General features: G+C 35.4%; 1 protein-coding gene across 1 annotated transcript in view; it reads left to right on the forward strand.

The window, feature by feature from the left end:
* Window positions 1-16,232, forward strand: part of COL25A1 (collagen type XXV alpha 1 chain) — a 449,006-nt gene that overhangs the window by 234,648 nt on the left and 198,126 nt on the right. The window contains exons 3-4 of the mRNA XM_042982696.1: window positions 10,827-10,871; window positions 12,943-12,950. Coding sequence (XP_042838630.1) covers window positions 10,827-10,871; window positions 12,943-12,950 — 53 coding nt within the window. The remainder of the gene's footprint in view (window positions 1-10,826; window positions 10,872-12,942; window positions 12,951-16,232) is intronic.

Consider the following 16,232-nt stretch of genomic DNA (forward strand, 5'->3'; position numbering starts at 1 on the left):
GAATTGAACTTGAAATAACGGCAAGAAGGTTTAGAATGCTATTATGTGGCCTGTTGGCCTCTCTCCACAAGGCACAGAAACTCAACCAATTAAAAAAATGCTAATGATAATAGTAATGTTGCGAATTACATTCACCACAATTTTGGTTTTTTTTTTTTAAGTCTATTTATTTATTTTGAGAGGGACAGAGACAGTGTGAGTGAGGGAGGGTCAGAGAGACAGGGGAAGAGAGAATCCCATGCAGACTTCATACTGCCAGTTGTGGAACCCAACATGGGACTTAAACTCACAAACTGTGAGATCATGACCTGAACCAAAACCGAGTTGGTCACTTAACCGACTGAGCCACTCAGGAGCCCCAACGTTCACAGTTCCGATGTAAGTTGCTTATATTTATGTAAAATATTCACATTGCAGTTGTTAAAATTTCCATTTTAAAAATGAGAAAAATAAATAGACAAAACAAAACACTTGTTCTGAATGTATTTCATGAGAAAATAAAAACATACTTTGCCAGAAGGGCATGCCTTGCTGCCTAAAAATTCTAATGGAAAGTATATTTGGGAATAAATAGCCCATTTTCCTCTAAACTAGTTGCTTTAAAACCAATTGGCTACTACCCCAAGGAAGCATTGCATTTTACATTTAAACCAGTGCACCCGTACACATCCACCCAGTTGGCTTTAGGTGACCTAATGTGTACACTCCTAATGTTTTCACATTTATTAGCTACTAAAAGAAGGGAGTTTTTTCTTTTTTTTTTAATATCTTCTATGAGTTACATTGTTTCATCTTCATTAATTGAACACAATTTCTGCAAATATTTTGTTTCATAAGTGTGACTTGAAATTGTTACCAAGAAAAAGTTGACGGTGTAAAAGCTAGAAAATAAGCAGATTTTTGAGAGGAATATTCATAAAATTACTTTAAAGATTTGATCTTTTTATTTGGTTTTTTAAATCTCCTCTAGGAATTTGACAAAACAATTCTAATTACTAATCTTAGGAGTCTAGTACATTATAGATTTTCTTAGCCTTATTGAAATTAGGTGGTTGGGGCTCAAAAATAAAAATTTAGCAACTTCATTTTTATTGTTTATAATTAAAATACCAATGAACTATTTTTACTAACAAACTATTAATTTTTATATTTTTTATTACTCAAATAACTTGTAAGAATAAAATCCCCTAAACATTTGTTAGTGTGTATCTTGTGTTGCTAAAAAAAAGGGAAATCTGCTTTTACAATTTTTCAATTAAACTCATTGCCTTTAACATAAATAATGCATATCTGAATAATATTCTGTCAAGAGTTATGGAGCTTGGCTATTATAAACTTAAATTATTACCTATTATTTATTATGATTAGCTTTCTTTTACAAACTGACATTCCATGGAGATTAGAAACTTGGGGAAATTTGAAACAAAAACACACACATAAAAGATATTTAAAACAAACTAGCCTCTGTTACATATAGTGCAGTACATGCTGACTTAAAATATCTTGGGAAATAAATCTCTTAAATAAAAAAAAGTTATTTCTTTTAAAAATTAACACAGTATGAAATAATGTTGGCATGCATCAAATACTCCATAGGCAGTATTCCTTTAAAGTTTTATTGAGTGCTAAGTCCTGTGCCGTTTTACTAGAGACACAAAGATGAACAAGGGAATTTGTATCCTCAAGAGCTTACAGTCTAGTGGGAGACTGTAACAAGTAATAATAGTATATCTGCTTCTAAGTAGCCATGTTATAAAAATATGAAGCAAGCCATTGATAAAATGAAGCAGTTTGGAAAGTTGGCAATGGTTGTGTCCAGTCTTTCAATCTATAGAGCATGAGTTCCAAAATGAGAAGCAGCATGCTAAGTCAAAGAGCACTGAGCTTGGAATCAGGAAGCTGATGTCTGCTGTGTGGGACCCTCAGCAGGTTGTTTTCACTTATCTTGGCTTAAATCTTACATTTGCAGAAATATGAATCATTGATTTATAAGCTTGTGTTAGCCGATGAACTTTTACAGCAAATGGTTGCAATTCAATATGGCAAATTGGAGCTGCTCTCATATCTGGGTATCAAGCACAGTGTGAAAACCTTGGGCTGTATGACCTCTTGGGTATGTTGTCGTATGGACATTTTATGAGTAGGAGGAAAATACATTTTAGCTAATATTCTGCTTCTACCAAACATTTGCTGTTTAAGCCTTTTACTTCTAATTGTGGAATGAAAAGCTTTGGTCTATGTTGAAAGAATTTCAGGCATTAAGCATGCAAGCAGGTGGGAGGACTTTGGGGAAGGCTCTGAAATTAATCTGTGCCTACTTGCAAGGTTAATCCAGAAGATCCGAAGGTAAACGTGGCTTAGTATTCTCAAAGGAGCAGGAGGATGGGGGAGGATGGTTCAGGAAGGCTGGTCTACCATCTCCTCTGTGCCCAGACAGGTTCTTCTCTCCTGAGAGCCATCTGCAGCTGTTGGAGACCTATTCCTGGGATCACTTGCAGGGGAGGGGTGTCCTAGGCTTGCACACATTTCTTCTGTAGGCCTCCCTACTCCAGTGTGCATTGGCACATGGGTTGCTCCATATGCTTTCCAGGGCTTCTTACTCACTCTTTCCCTCCCTGACCACAAGCTCAGTCTCCTGCTGCTTCCTTTGCCTTAATATTTCTGCTTTTCTGCCTCCAGAATTCTGGATAAGAGTATGGAATTTTTGGACTATTTACTGTTGTTTGAGGTAGTTTTACATCATTTTCTCTGATGACCTCTTTGCCTCTGGAGATGAAACTTCTGACTAAAATTTCAACCTTTAGGGCACTTGAGTGACTCAGTCGGTTAAGCATCCAACTCTTGATTTTGGCTCAGGTCATGATCTCACAGTTAATGAGTTCGAGCCCTGACAGTGTGACCGTGTAGAGCCTGCTTGGGATTCTCTCTCTCTCCCTCTCTCTGCCCCCCCCTCACCACCCCCCCCCCCGTCTCTCTAAAAATAAATAAGTAAACTTAATTAATGAGACATGAAGGGCAGACTCACTTATCATATGTATATAGCACTTACAGCCTTTACCTTCCCAATAATCACAAAAATATGGTAGAGTTAGTATTATTTACCAGATCTTTTAGCAGACTAAAACCAAAGAGGTTAATTGTAAGATCAATTTACACAGCAGTGGAAACCAGTAAGTCTTTTAACTTTGCGTTCCATATTCTTTCTTTATACTAACTTGCCTCTTTGAATATTTTAATCAGAAGGTAATGTTAATTTCTCACAATCTTATTCACATACACATTCAGCTTTTCTTGTCAAATACTCAAATACATTATTACTATTGACTAAATGTAACAAGAAAATATAAATAAACCAGAAGACCGAGTTACTATTTATTGAGCTCCTTGTTTGTGCCATTACATATGTTCATTACCTTTTTTATGGAATTCTCAAATGATCCAGGTCAGCAGTCACCATTAGGTCATTCTTCTAACAAGATGGTGAATTTTTCCCTGTTTTCAGGTTTTTATGACAACACATCTAATCATGATCACTCAGGGTATGAGCCTTCCCTTTGTTTCTTTTTTTTAATCCCCTTCTCTGAAGTATAATTGACATGTAAAAAGCTGTACATTTTTTTTTTAACGTTTATTTATTTTTGAGACAGAGAGAGACAGAACATGAACGGGGGAGGGTCACAGAGAGAAGGAGACACAGAATCTGAAACAGGCTCCAGGCTCTGAGCTGTCAGCACAGAGCCCGACGCGGGGCTCGAACCCACGGACCGTGAGATCATGACCTGAGCCGAAGTCGGCCGCTTAACCGACTGAGCCACCCAGGCGCCCCAAGCTGTACATATTTAATCTATCAACTCAATGAATTTGAAATAAGTATACATCTGTGAAACCATCACCATGATCAAGGCCATAGACATATCCACTACCTCCCAAAGTTTCCTTCCACTCCCTACTATTACTATTTTGTGGTAAGAATGCTTGACATAAGATCTACCCTCCTCGGAAATCTCACATATACAGTACACATTTGTTAGCTGTAGGCACCATACTATGGTAGATCTCCAGAATTCATCTTCCTTAAAAGTAACTTTGTATCCATCATATTCCAATTTCCCTCTCCTCCCAGCTCATGGCAATAACTATTCGACTCTCTGCTTCTATGAGTTTGACTATTTTAGATTCCACATATAAATGAGACCATATTTGTCTTTCTGTATCTGGCTTATTTCATGTGGCATAATCCCCTCCAGATCTATCCATATTATTGCAAATGCCAGGATTTCTTTCTTTTTTGAGGCTGAATAACATTCCACTGCATGAATATGCCACATTTGCTTTAACCATCTATCTGTTGATGGACATTTAAGTTGCTTCCGTACGTTGGCTATTGTGAATAACATTGCAATAAACACAGGAGTATAGATATCTCTTTTTGAGATCTTGATTTCAATTCTTTTGGATAAATATCCAGATGTGGGATTGCTGGATCTTATTCTAGTTGCAGCTTTAATTTTATGAGGAATCGCCATATTTTTTTTATAGTGGGTGTGGCAATGTACATCCCACTAACAGTGTACAAGGTTTTTTTTTCTCCATTCCATCACCAATGCTTATCCTGTTGTTGTTGTTGTTATTTTTAATAATAACCATCCTAACAGGGGTTAGGTGATATCTCATTGTGGTTTTGATTTGCATTCCTCTGATGATCAGTGATGTTCAGCACTTTTTCATATACTTTTTGGCCATTTGTAGGTCATCTTTGGAGACATGTCGATTGGGTTCTTTGCTCATTTTTAAATTGGGTGATTTATTGTTTTGCTATTGATTTGTAGGAGTTCCTTATATATCTGGAGTGTTGACCCTTTATCAGATATATGGTTTGCAAATATTTTCTTCCATTCCATAGACTGAATTTTTATTTTGCTTATCATTTCTTTTGTTGTGCAAAAACTTTTTAGTTTCATATAATCCCACTTGTTTAGTTTTTGCTTTTGTTGCTTGTGCATTTGTTGTGATACCCAAAAAATCATTGCCAACACCAGTGTCAAGCAGCTTTTTCATTATGTTTTCATCCTAGGAGATTTATTGTTTCAGTCCTTATATTTAAGTCTTTAATCCATTTTGATTTTAGTTCTTCCCTTTGTTTCTATCCATATTATTTCTTTTCCCCCCGAAACAGGGACAGCTAGAAATGTGTGTTGAAATAGGAAGCAAGAGGTAAAAACAAAACAAAAAACCCAGCCCATTATAGATTCTGAAACTTTTCTCGAACGCTTCCTATTTATTTAATTGTAAATGTTTATAAGTGGTAAAATGTTTTTAAAGGACAAGTAAAATCCTCGTAAAAAAAAATCTCTTCTCTAAGTAACCAGAAAGGTTACTCAGCCATGAAATACTTGGAGTGGAGAAGAGTGAATAGATTCAAGTTATAGAAATAGAATTGACAGGTTTTGGTAATTCATCTGATAAACCAGATGAGGGTATTCCAGACCTGTGCAATAACCACCCACCCCCCAAGATCATGGGAAGGCTCATACGTAAGCATGTGTTTACTTCTAGGTACATCTCTCACCTTAGAAAAGAGCCTTCTGACAGGTGGGTATACCTTTAGTAAGGAGTAGAGTGCTCCAGCAAATATTAGTTTTGGGCACAAAGAATTAGCTTAGCTTAAGACACCTTCTTATGATGTGATTTGATGACCTGGATCTATCTCCAGCTGGGTTTGTTGACACAAGTCTTTAAAGCATTTCCATTATGGCTAATTTTTACTAATGTCTGTATCAGGCTGACAGTTTGCATTGTCTTTCAAGCAAAAACTCTTTCTGAAACACGAACAGTACTGATTGCCATGAATTTTGTTATTACAAAGAGCAATCTGGTTTTATAGCCTCTCTCTGTTTTCCATAACTCATTTTTCATTTCATGAATTCTCTGCTTGTAAGTTTTCACTTCTTCTGTTGCTGATAGCTTCCCATTCATATTCTTGAACCAGTTTCTCTTGCAGAGTCATGGCTTTCTGCTGACAGAGTTCACTGAGAATTTCTGCTCCAAGGACCTGGCCAAATTCAGTGAATGAGAGTCAGGTTTTAGCTTTTGTATTCATTCATACAGCTCATGACTACTCAACACTTCATCACTCGGCTTAGAATGGAAATGGCCACTGTCTATCTGAACTATTGTTAACATCAGTTTTGCCTGGGAAAAATCTATCATTTGCCTTTTCTGATTTTTCATCCTAGTGTCCAGCTGTCCATTGTTAAATTCATCCCATCCAATCATTTTTAAAAAATTATTTTCATCCTTAAAATCAAAAGCAGTATCAAATTATCTGATCTGCACAGATTATTTTCAAAAATTTTATTTATTCTTTTTAAAGCAAGATCTGTATTTATGTCTTTCAGGAGGTTTATGTAATTTATTAGTTCACTAAGCCTAGTATAATGCTCACTCCAGTCTTCTGTTTCTTGTAGTAACTGTACATCCTCTTCTCCAATCTAGTATTTTCTTTATAAATCCCATAGTTTAGATTCTCATCTTATCATAACTCAGTTTAACTTCATTTTCTCTTTCACATAGTATGACATTCTTTGTAACTTTTTCACTTTCAATAGGTATGTTTTTGTCAGTGTCTTTTCAGTTTCCTTAGATTCTATTCTTTCTCAATTCTCAATATAACAGACACTTCCCACAGCATTTGGTTTATTCCTTTAAGCCTATGATTGAATATTTAAGACAGACATGTTCAGAAATATTCTTTGTCTCTTCATGTTTTCAAAAGATATTGCATTTTTGACCATTTTTTCATAATTTGATATCTTTTAAATATTGTTTTATAGCTTATTTCAAACTATTTAAAATACGTATGCAATTTATTTTTATTGATAAATTCTACCATTTAAAAGGAACATTCATCAGGGGAAAATGGTAAGTTAATTCCAATAAACAAATAATAATAAGAGATATCTGAGATTTATTATGAAAATCAGGACTAAGCTCTTCTGACACCTTTGTTGTTGGTGAGACAGTAGTCAAAGTACCTTCCACTGTAATTTTCCCTCTGGTAATTCCCAACATTTTTCTCTTTATTCTTGAACATTATTATATTTAAGTGTGATTTATTTTCACTTGCCATTTTGGGTATAACTTTAATCTTAGGGTTTCTATATTCAGTTCTGGAAAATCCTCATCTGTTATCACTTAAATAAGGGCTTCTCTATAATTTCTTTTGGGTACTCTTGGTGATGTAAGTAAAATTTTGCCTCTTGACACAGACAGCTAGGTAGGTGGGTAGACAGATAGAAATGTAGATAGACAGATAGTTGTCTTAGTCTGTTTGGGCTGCTATAAAAAATTACCACAGGCTGGGTGGCTTGTAAACAGCAAAAACTGTATTGCTTACAGTTCTGGAGGCTGGAAAGTCTAAGATCAAGGTGCCAGAAGATCTGGTCATCTTCTGGTGAGGGCTCTCTTCCTGGTTCATAGATGGTATCTTCTCACTCTATCCTCACATAGTGGAAGGGTTTGGAAGTCTTTCTAGGGAATCTTTTATGAGGCACTGATTCCATTCACAAGGGCCCCAGCCTCATGAATTAGTCATCTCCCAAAGGCCCCACGTCCTAATACCATCAGTTTTGGGAGTTAGAATTTCAATATATGAATTTTGGGAGCATACAAACATTCAGACCAGAGTAGATAGATAGATAGACAGATAGATAGGAACAAATCAATATTGGATCTGTCTCTGGGCTGTATTCTGCATCTTCTACATCAATTCTGTCTTCAACCATATCCAGGCTACCATTTAAATGATTTGTTCTTTTTTTTTTTTTTAATTTCAATGACTTTTTTTTTCAAGGTTTCTCAAGGGTTCTCTTTCAGATAGATTTTTTCTTATTTACCTTTAAATTTTTTTTTTTAACATTTATTTATTTTTGAGACAGAGAGAGACAGAGCATGAACGGGGGAGGATCAGAGAGAGAGGGAGACACAGAATCGGAAGCAGGCTCCAGGCTCTGGGCCATCATCAGCCCAGAGCCCGATGCGGGGCTCGAACTCACGGACCGTGAGATCGTGACCTGAGCTGAAGTCGGACGCTTAACCGACTGAGCCACCCAGGTGCCCCTTTCTTATTTACCTTTAAAAACCCTTGCTCTTTAATGAATATTACTTTTTAATTTATCTCTTAAAGTATAATTAATATACTGACTTTTGTCTGATTTTTTTTAGATTAATTTTACCTGGAAAGAATTCATGATCCTATTGTTGAGTGTTGCCTTTCTTAGCATTAGATTTCTTCATATGTTTTAGAATTTTGTTTTGTGTACTCATTATGTATTCTTTCTCTCTGCCTGCCTTCCTCCCTCCCTCTCTCTTTTCTTTCTGTCTTTCTTTCAATGTAGTTTTCTCACTATGTATGCCTGCTTTTCTTTCCTCTGTACTCACCCTTTCTTACCTAACTCTTTTATGTTTGTCTTTCCCTGACATCCTTAGCCTTCTAGACCAGGCTGGTCTTCAAATGGCATTTCTAGGGGTGCCTGAATGGCTCAGTCGGTTAAGCATCCTACTTCAGCTAAGGTCATGATCTCCCAGTTCATGATTTCGAGCCCCTCATCAGGTTCTGTGCTATCAGTTCAGAAATGGAAGCTGCTTTGGATTCTGTGCCTCCCTCTCTCTCTGCCCCTCCCCTGTTCACTCTCCATCTGTATCTCTCTCTCTCAAAAATAAACATTGAAAAAAAATAAAATGGCATTTCTAGACTTCTGTCCTAGATATATGTTGTAGATATGATAGAGTTAGGCATCAAGTAAGCATCTACTGGTTTTCTGATTGAGAGACTATGTCCATAGTCTTCAGCCTTTAAGCCAGAGACCTGGTTTTTTTTCAGCTTATCTTCAGCATTTCCAAGTCACTGGCTTTATTAAGTGAGCCTGACTCTGGTTAGAAAACTTTTGAGCATTTATTCTCCAGGAATCATACTTATGGCCATTATTTCTATGTCTGGAACTAGAGCCAACAGGCTCATGGCTTTATCCCTGCTTCCCACTTAGCATTTTTGGTCCATTTCTAGCCTGTGGACATGCCCGTTTCTTTTTTGAATACAAATTCTTCTAAAAACTTTTTCTCTTTTTATAATTGGCCATATGTTTTGAGTAGAAGGAATAAATCAGAGCATAAACTCAAGGTGCTGTCTTCACAACACTATACTAACAAATTTTTCATATGTGTTATTTTATGTAATCTCTTCAACTTCTTTCCCTCTTCAGGGCAGATAGACATCTTATACATTAACCTATAACCCTTACTATGCAGTCCATAGACATCAGAAGTATATATTTGTTGCTAACACTTCTTAGTTTAAGTAATTTTATAATAGAAAAAAATCTGATTCCTAATCTTAAAGACATTGTATATATGAGAATATGTCAATATATTTCTGTGCATGTGTGTTTGAACGGGTGTAAATAGATATGTATTTTCATACTTATTAGGGTCCTGCTGAGTTTATCTACCTATTCATGTGATTTTTTCTTCTGCTTTCAGTTTGGCCAAGAATATCTTGAATATGATTCAAGAAATTTCTCTTTAGTTCAGAATACAGAAAGAAATATGAAATTTTGAATAACAATTTTGGACTCTGCTGCTTCTCGTAACATTTTCAATCTCTTTTATTGCTTGATTGTTTTTAACCTCTTATGAAACACAGATGACCAGACTTACTCTGTGTAAGGGCTTGAGGGGAAACTAACTGGCCCACTGATGTTTTTATTCTCATGATAGTGTTTCCATGTGGAAGTTGGTAGCTCAGGATCACGTTGGGAGCCGGCTGACTGCTAAGGCCTGTGCTGCTTGTGTCTTGAACTTTCTAGAGTTTGGAAGTCATCAGTCCAACTTAGCAGCTCATTCTTTAAAACCAGAAGGGTCTGTATTTTCCTTGGCCTCTTTATTCCAGCAAATATTATAAGACCTTAATTCTCATTGTGGCCTAATTATTCTCTTCTATTCATAATTCAGTGGGAACTATTCCTACTTGAGGAAATGAGGGCAGAAATGATTGAGAGTAATGGCTTGAAAGCCATGAATGTCTAGAATCTTGTGCTAAGTCTGATACATACTAGCTTGGTGGTCTTTATAGGCAATTCACTGGAAAAAAAGAAGTCTTTCTCTACTTTCAAAGTGGGATCATCATAAAGACTATTTTCTGAATGACAGTAATGAGATAGCTCCTTAAAAAAATGAGACCTATAGTTAGTACCTAAACACTTTCCAATTAAAGAGTATGTCTTTAACTCAGCTGGTTCTCAATAAGAGAAATTCTAATATATGAAAATTCATATTTAATAAAATAGAAATATTGTAAGGATAATTCCAATTACAAATATATACATTTAACTGCCAACTAAATATTTGCAAGGAAGTCATCAATCATGATGAACCTGACTGAAGAGAAACTATAATCTTGAACTTAGTACTTTTAATTATTAATATAATGAAATCTTTATGAAAGAAATTTTCCTAAGACACATGAAATCTCAGTACCAATTTGCAGTTAAAGTCATCTTTACTGATGATAAACAGGCAGCATGAATAAAAATTCTGAATGTTTAGTGTTCTTAAGTAATGCTAGATGATTAGACATCTGGCATAGGTTTTATAATTAACTGAAGCTTAAGAGTTATGCTGATAAGCTGGCCTTTACAAATATCTGGTCCTTTCTTTGAGGTTATTAGTTAAAAATAGTGATAAAATACATCAATAATTATTTACTAGCCATTTTGGAGTAAGAAAAAAAATATTAAACCACTTTCAAAAAATTCTTCTTTGTATTTCAGGCCCTCCGGGGAAACGAGGTAAGAGGGGCCGAAGAGGAGAATCTGGTAAGTCTCTCAGCTGCTCTTTGTCATTAATGTTTTGGTTAGATTCCTGCATCTGTTCCTCCTAATTAATGATTATATAGTCTTGCTGGAGGTTGCCCACAAGCTTGTGCATGTGTCTAAATCTTCTCTACTAGACCTAGAATTTTTTTTTTTTTGTCATCTCCTTATTTCCATCAAACCTAGAAGTTTGGAAAATATTGTTCAGCTGTTAAATTTGATAACCACTGGCACCCAATTTGGGGTTATTTACTGTATCAGGTTAAGTTGGTCCTTTTTGTGTACAGTGGAGACTTTTTTAGCTGCACACAGTGTGGCAATATCACCCATGCTTCTGTCTCCATACATGTACATGCATGGAGAACACATCTTTGTGAGAACACATCTTTGTGAAAACATCTGCTTTGGGACACTGGGGCACATGTCTTGGAAAGGTTTATTGTTATTTTATCCAACTGGTACAATTTTGTCATGCTTTTACTCTCATTCATTTCAAAATTTGGAATTTTTATTTCTCTCATATAACCCTAGGATTTTAGTGATGACAGCAGCTTTAGTAATCAATCCAGCATTTTCATTTTGTAGTTGAGGAAATGGAGGCCCCAGAACAGTCAGGTGATCCAGCCAAGGCCACGCAAATTTTTAAGAGCAGAACTTGAAACAGAACCAATTGTCCCGATGCCTATTTCAGTGAATTTTTGCTCTTAGGCCAAATCCCTATATGTACCTTCCTCTTACTTTGCAAGGAAGAGTTGATGGCCTGATAAGACTTCGCATGGTCATTTTGGAGCCTTAGACTTTATAAAACAAGTCAAACAGTAAGTGAACACACTATTTGGATATTTGGTTTCAAAAAACATTTTTTATTTGAGTTTTTTCTTCACTTTGAAAGTAATTCAAGGTTTGATTCAAGTATGCTAAGAAATGCTCTTTTCCAGTAGAAACAGTAAAAATACTGATCTACGAAAAAAAAGGAACAGATTGATTTGTAATGTTTTTAGTTTTTTGTCTCATTTCCTCTTCTTTTTGGAAAAAAATATGTTGAAGTGAAAGAGATTTATGAAAAATTTACTAATTAGGCAAGATACCTGCTTAATTCCCTTAAAAGTGTTCCTAAAAGTTATCTTTCAACCTCATTTAATCTAAGTAATTGGAAGCTTGTACAGGTATCCCTTTCACAAAATGCAGTTTTATATTTAAAGATGGATTATAAATGTATTTTAAGGAAAAAGAAATAATAAAACATTAGCAGAGTCAAATAGTTGGTGAATTGATCTTTGTCAAAAAAAAATAAAAAGGATTGGGGGGGGAAAGTAAAAATTTTGTACTTATGTGAAGTTTTATAGAAATTTAAAAAGCCAATTCCTAACTTCTTGACTACTAAAAACTTGTGTTTGTTTTTTAATTGAGCATACAGTGTGCAAAATATTGAAATTTTCTTAGACTTTGCCTATGTTTTGATGAAAATACATAGTTTTAAAAAAACATATAAACATCAGGGTTTAGTCTTTTATATATTGACAATGCTACTGAATGAAAAACATTTTTAGAACAAATAATGGGTACATTTCTCATTTAGCCATTTTACCAAACTCCAGAAAGTTATATATCAATTCTTTATAACTGGGCTATCATCAATGACCAAAGATCCTCCTGATTCACATTTTCTCTAAATTTTTAGCTATATAAATAGGCCATCTTAAGATGAGCCTTTCAGTAATTCATAGAGAGACCTCAGGGAATCTGAACATCCATTGAAATTTTATATCAAGTTTGTGTGCAGATAGATGTAAATACACTTTTATGATATGGATAAAATGGAAATGGATATGGATATGGATAAAATGTATGGATAAATACACTTTTATGATATGGATATCAAAGTTGTCCATGACCTAAAAAAAGATTAGGAACCATTGAACTCTAGATGACTTCTAGATGACTTGTTTGTCCCTTGTATTTTGATGATGATTATGACAATGCTTTCATCTTTTATTTAATCTTCATATTTTGCATATTCACTAATTCATCTCTCCCTTTCTCTTATTCTCTCCACCCTGCCCCTACCCCACAGGTCCTCCTGTAAGTATATTTGCTGCATTTGGGATCTTCTACGTTAATCAGGATCATGTATATTAAAACTATGTTAAGACATCAAAATATAGTCTATATTTCAATTAGAAAAATGTTACTGACCTTTGAAGGATATCTAACATTGGGAAATTATTTTTTTAGTACACTATTTTGGATATGTTGAAGTGTAATATGTGTCAATTAAAAAAGACTTTATTTTTGATACGCTCACAAGCCAATTACTCTCTTGGGACTTTTGGACAAACTTATGAAGCTCCTGATATTAAATACTTTTCCTGGAATTCTGAGGTTTCTCTTGCAAGCAAATCCCCAAGCTATTTCGCACTTCTTTTTTCATCTGTTTAAACTTGTATCTGAAATATTTGCATTTGCCAGTCCACCAAATGTAGATGGCAACATGATCATGGAAATGATACCCCCCGGGGGCTTGGTCTGGTACTCCCTCCTTAGGCAGCACTCCCTTTGAAGTCCCTTGGAGTTTGCCTGCATAAAGAACATGAGATGGAGCCCTTGGAGAGTTGCACTCTCTTTTTTCGTTCCTTGAGTAGGTCAGAGCTGCCGCATTCCAGCCTGCTTTGCACTCACAGGAACAGATTATCTTGTCAGCTTTGAGCTGGATGTGTTTTTGAGTAATAATATCCTGGATATCTGTTGTCTGACCCCAGTGTTTGCATTGTCCACTGTACATTTACGGTAGCCATGATCATTGGCCTTGAGATACTTTCTCATCCCAAATAGCCAGTTTGCTCCAGGGTTCAAAGACTCCACATTGGCAACTTATCTAACAGGCCAGCATGGTCCAGGGAGAGGGGCTTAGCATATACTCGTTTACTTTATTCAGAGGAAGCATTGGCTTCCAAATATCTTTTGCAGTCTTCCTGCCACGTTCAAGGGTGGAACATAAATCATGTTAGAAAAGACTTTGCTTCTGTAACTGACTTTCAGCTCTTGCTTAATGCTAGGCAGATGGTATGCCCCAGGTCTAGGAACTTTATTCTTTCGCTTCATATTTAAGCCTCTGTCTTTAAAGCTAGAAGCAAACCACTACTACCCAGAGGAAACTCTGGAAATTACAGCCAGAATAGAGAGTTCAAGACTTTTTTGTGTGTGTGGATGTGGATGTAAGTAAGTATTAGACATGCGAAGGTGTAGTTAAATCTTGCTTCTGCCAAATGGTGACATTTCGGGTTCTAGTATTTCTTCTTTGGCCCTTTACAAATTTAGGCAGCCATCTAGATCCTGCTTTCTTGAAACATCTATTAGTCCAGGATCTCCACTAAAGATTTAATTGTTCTTTCCTTTCTTAGTATATAAAAAGAAAATAGAACTAATGTGATTAAGCCCCAAGTACAGGCATACCTGGAAAATATCATGGGCTTGGTTCCAGACCACTGCAATAAAGCGAATATCACAATAAAGTGAGCCAAGTGAATTTTTGGCTTCCTAGTGCATATAAAGGTTATGTTTACACTATACTGTAGTCTGTTAAGTGTGTAATAGCAGTATGTTAAAAAAATAAGGTACCTACCTTAATTAAAAATATTTTATTGCTAAAAGTGCTAATCATCATCTGAGATTTCACTGAATCATAAACACTGATCACAGATCACCATAACAGTTATAATAATAATGAAAAAATTTGAAATATTGTGAGACCTACCAAAGTGTGGCACAGAGAAACAAAGTGAGCAAATGCCATTGAAAGTGGTGCCTGTACCTTGCTCAACGCAGGATTGCTGCAAACCTTCACTTTTTTTAAAATTTATTTTTTTATTTTTCATGCATTTGTCTTTTATTTTATTTATTTATTTTTTAAATATGAAATTTATTGTTAAATTGGTTTCCATACAATACCCAGTGCTCATCCCAACACCTTCCTCAATACCCATCACCCACCCTCCCCTCCCTCCCACCCCCATCAACCCTCAGTTTGTTCTCAGTTTTTAAGAGTCTCTTATCAAACCTTCACTTTGTATTTAAAAAAAAAAAGATACCCGTGAAGCCCAAAAAAGTGAAATGTAATAATAATGAGGTATGTCTACATGTGGCAGGCAATATTCTAGGAACTTTACACACATACTTCCGTTTTGCCACACAAAACTCCTGGTGTTACCCTTCCCATTGTTCAGTGAGGAAGACTCATAGAGGTTAATTATCAATAGTTTTACCTCTAGAGAGGGTTTACAAAGTTGGAATTCAGTTAGATGTGTCTGGTTCAAACCCTTTCCACTTACCACATTATCCCTATTCCTTATGAGTTTTGAGTGTGTTGCAACATGCATCATTGTGTAACAGTGGTAGGCCATGGGTCCAATCCTGTTTCTTTATATAAATAACTGTGTATAATAAAAACATGTCCAAAAAATGTAAAGTGGTTAATCCATAAAATAAGCATTCATACTTTCCCATCTCGATTGCATTTTAAAGAAGTTGTAATGTGTTTAGCAAACCGCATCAAATCTAAGAAATAAGGTATAATCATGAGTTTTTATACTGGCTAAAAGATAAGTCACTCACATTTGGTAAGATGAAAAACCATCGATTGTGAAAAGGAGAAAAAAAATACGTATTGATTATGCTATCTTTACTGATACAATGGAGTCTTATGGTACTTGGAACCCCATATCATGGGAATCCTTATGGGTGAAATGTCTTATAATGGAATCCTGTTGAGGCTCTAATTTCTAATAAACCTTCATATATGATTTTCAAGAAGTATTTGCCTTATATCAAATTTTACTTCATAGGAGATCACTGTATAAAATATTTCCATTATATTTCTTGCATCTGAATAAAAATCAGTGAGCAGTGGCATTATTATGATTAAATAGGTTTACCAATGATATATTGAGATATAATACCCAATTATTAACAATTATAACTTAAAGTGACCATAGTCTTCCTAGTTTTAGCATCATTTAATTTTATGTGTATTTTCCCCTTCCATTTCTTTTCCATGAACTGAAATCTGAAAGTTTCTGTAATTTTATTTTTAGAGAAATTTTATTTTCCTTTTTTGTGTTTTTAAAAAGTATATTTAGCTATCTGCACAAATAAGAAATTACAGGAAATATCAATGCTTACGCTGCCATTGTAATGGCAGTTGCCCTTGCCTCCATTCTGTAAATACAACGTAAGGCACAAAGGTAGTCTGAAAAATTCCATAGTCTTCCTTCTGGTGAGCAATTTGTGACACTGAACCTGTGTTAGAATACTTAGCACAAGGAAATTCCTCAAGCTTCCTTCTTGTCACGAGCTTCTGTGCTGCCA

Source organism: Panthera tigris, chromosome B1 (assembly GCF_018350195.1).
Source record: "Panthera tigris isolate Pti1 chromosome B1, P.tigris_Pti1_mat1.1, whole genome shotgun sequence".
Taxonomy (NCBI): domain Eukaryota; kingdom Metazoa; phylum Chordata; class Mammalia; order Carnivora; family Felidae; genus Panthera; species Panthera tigris.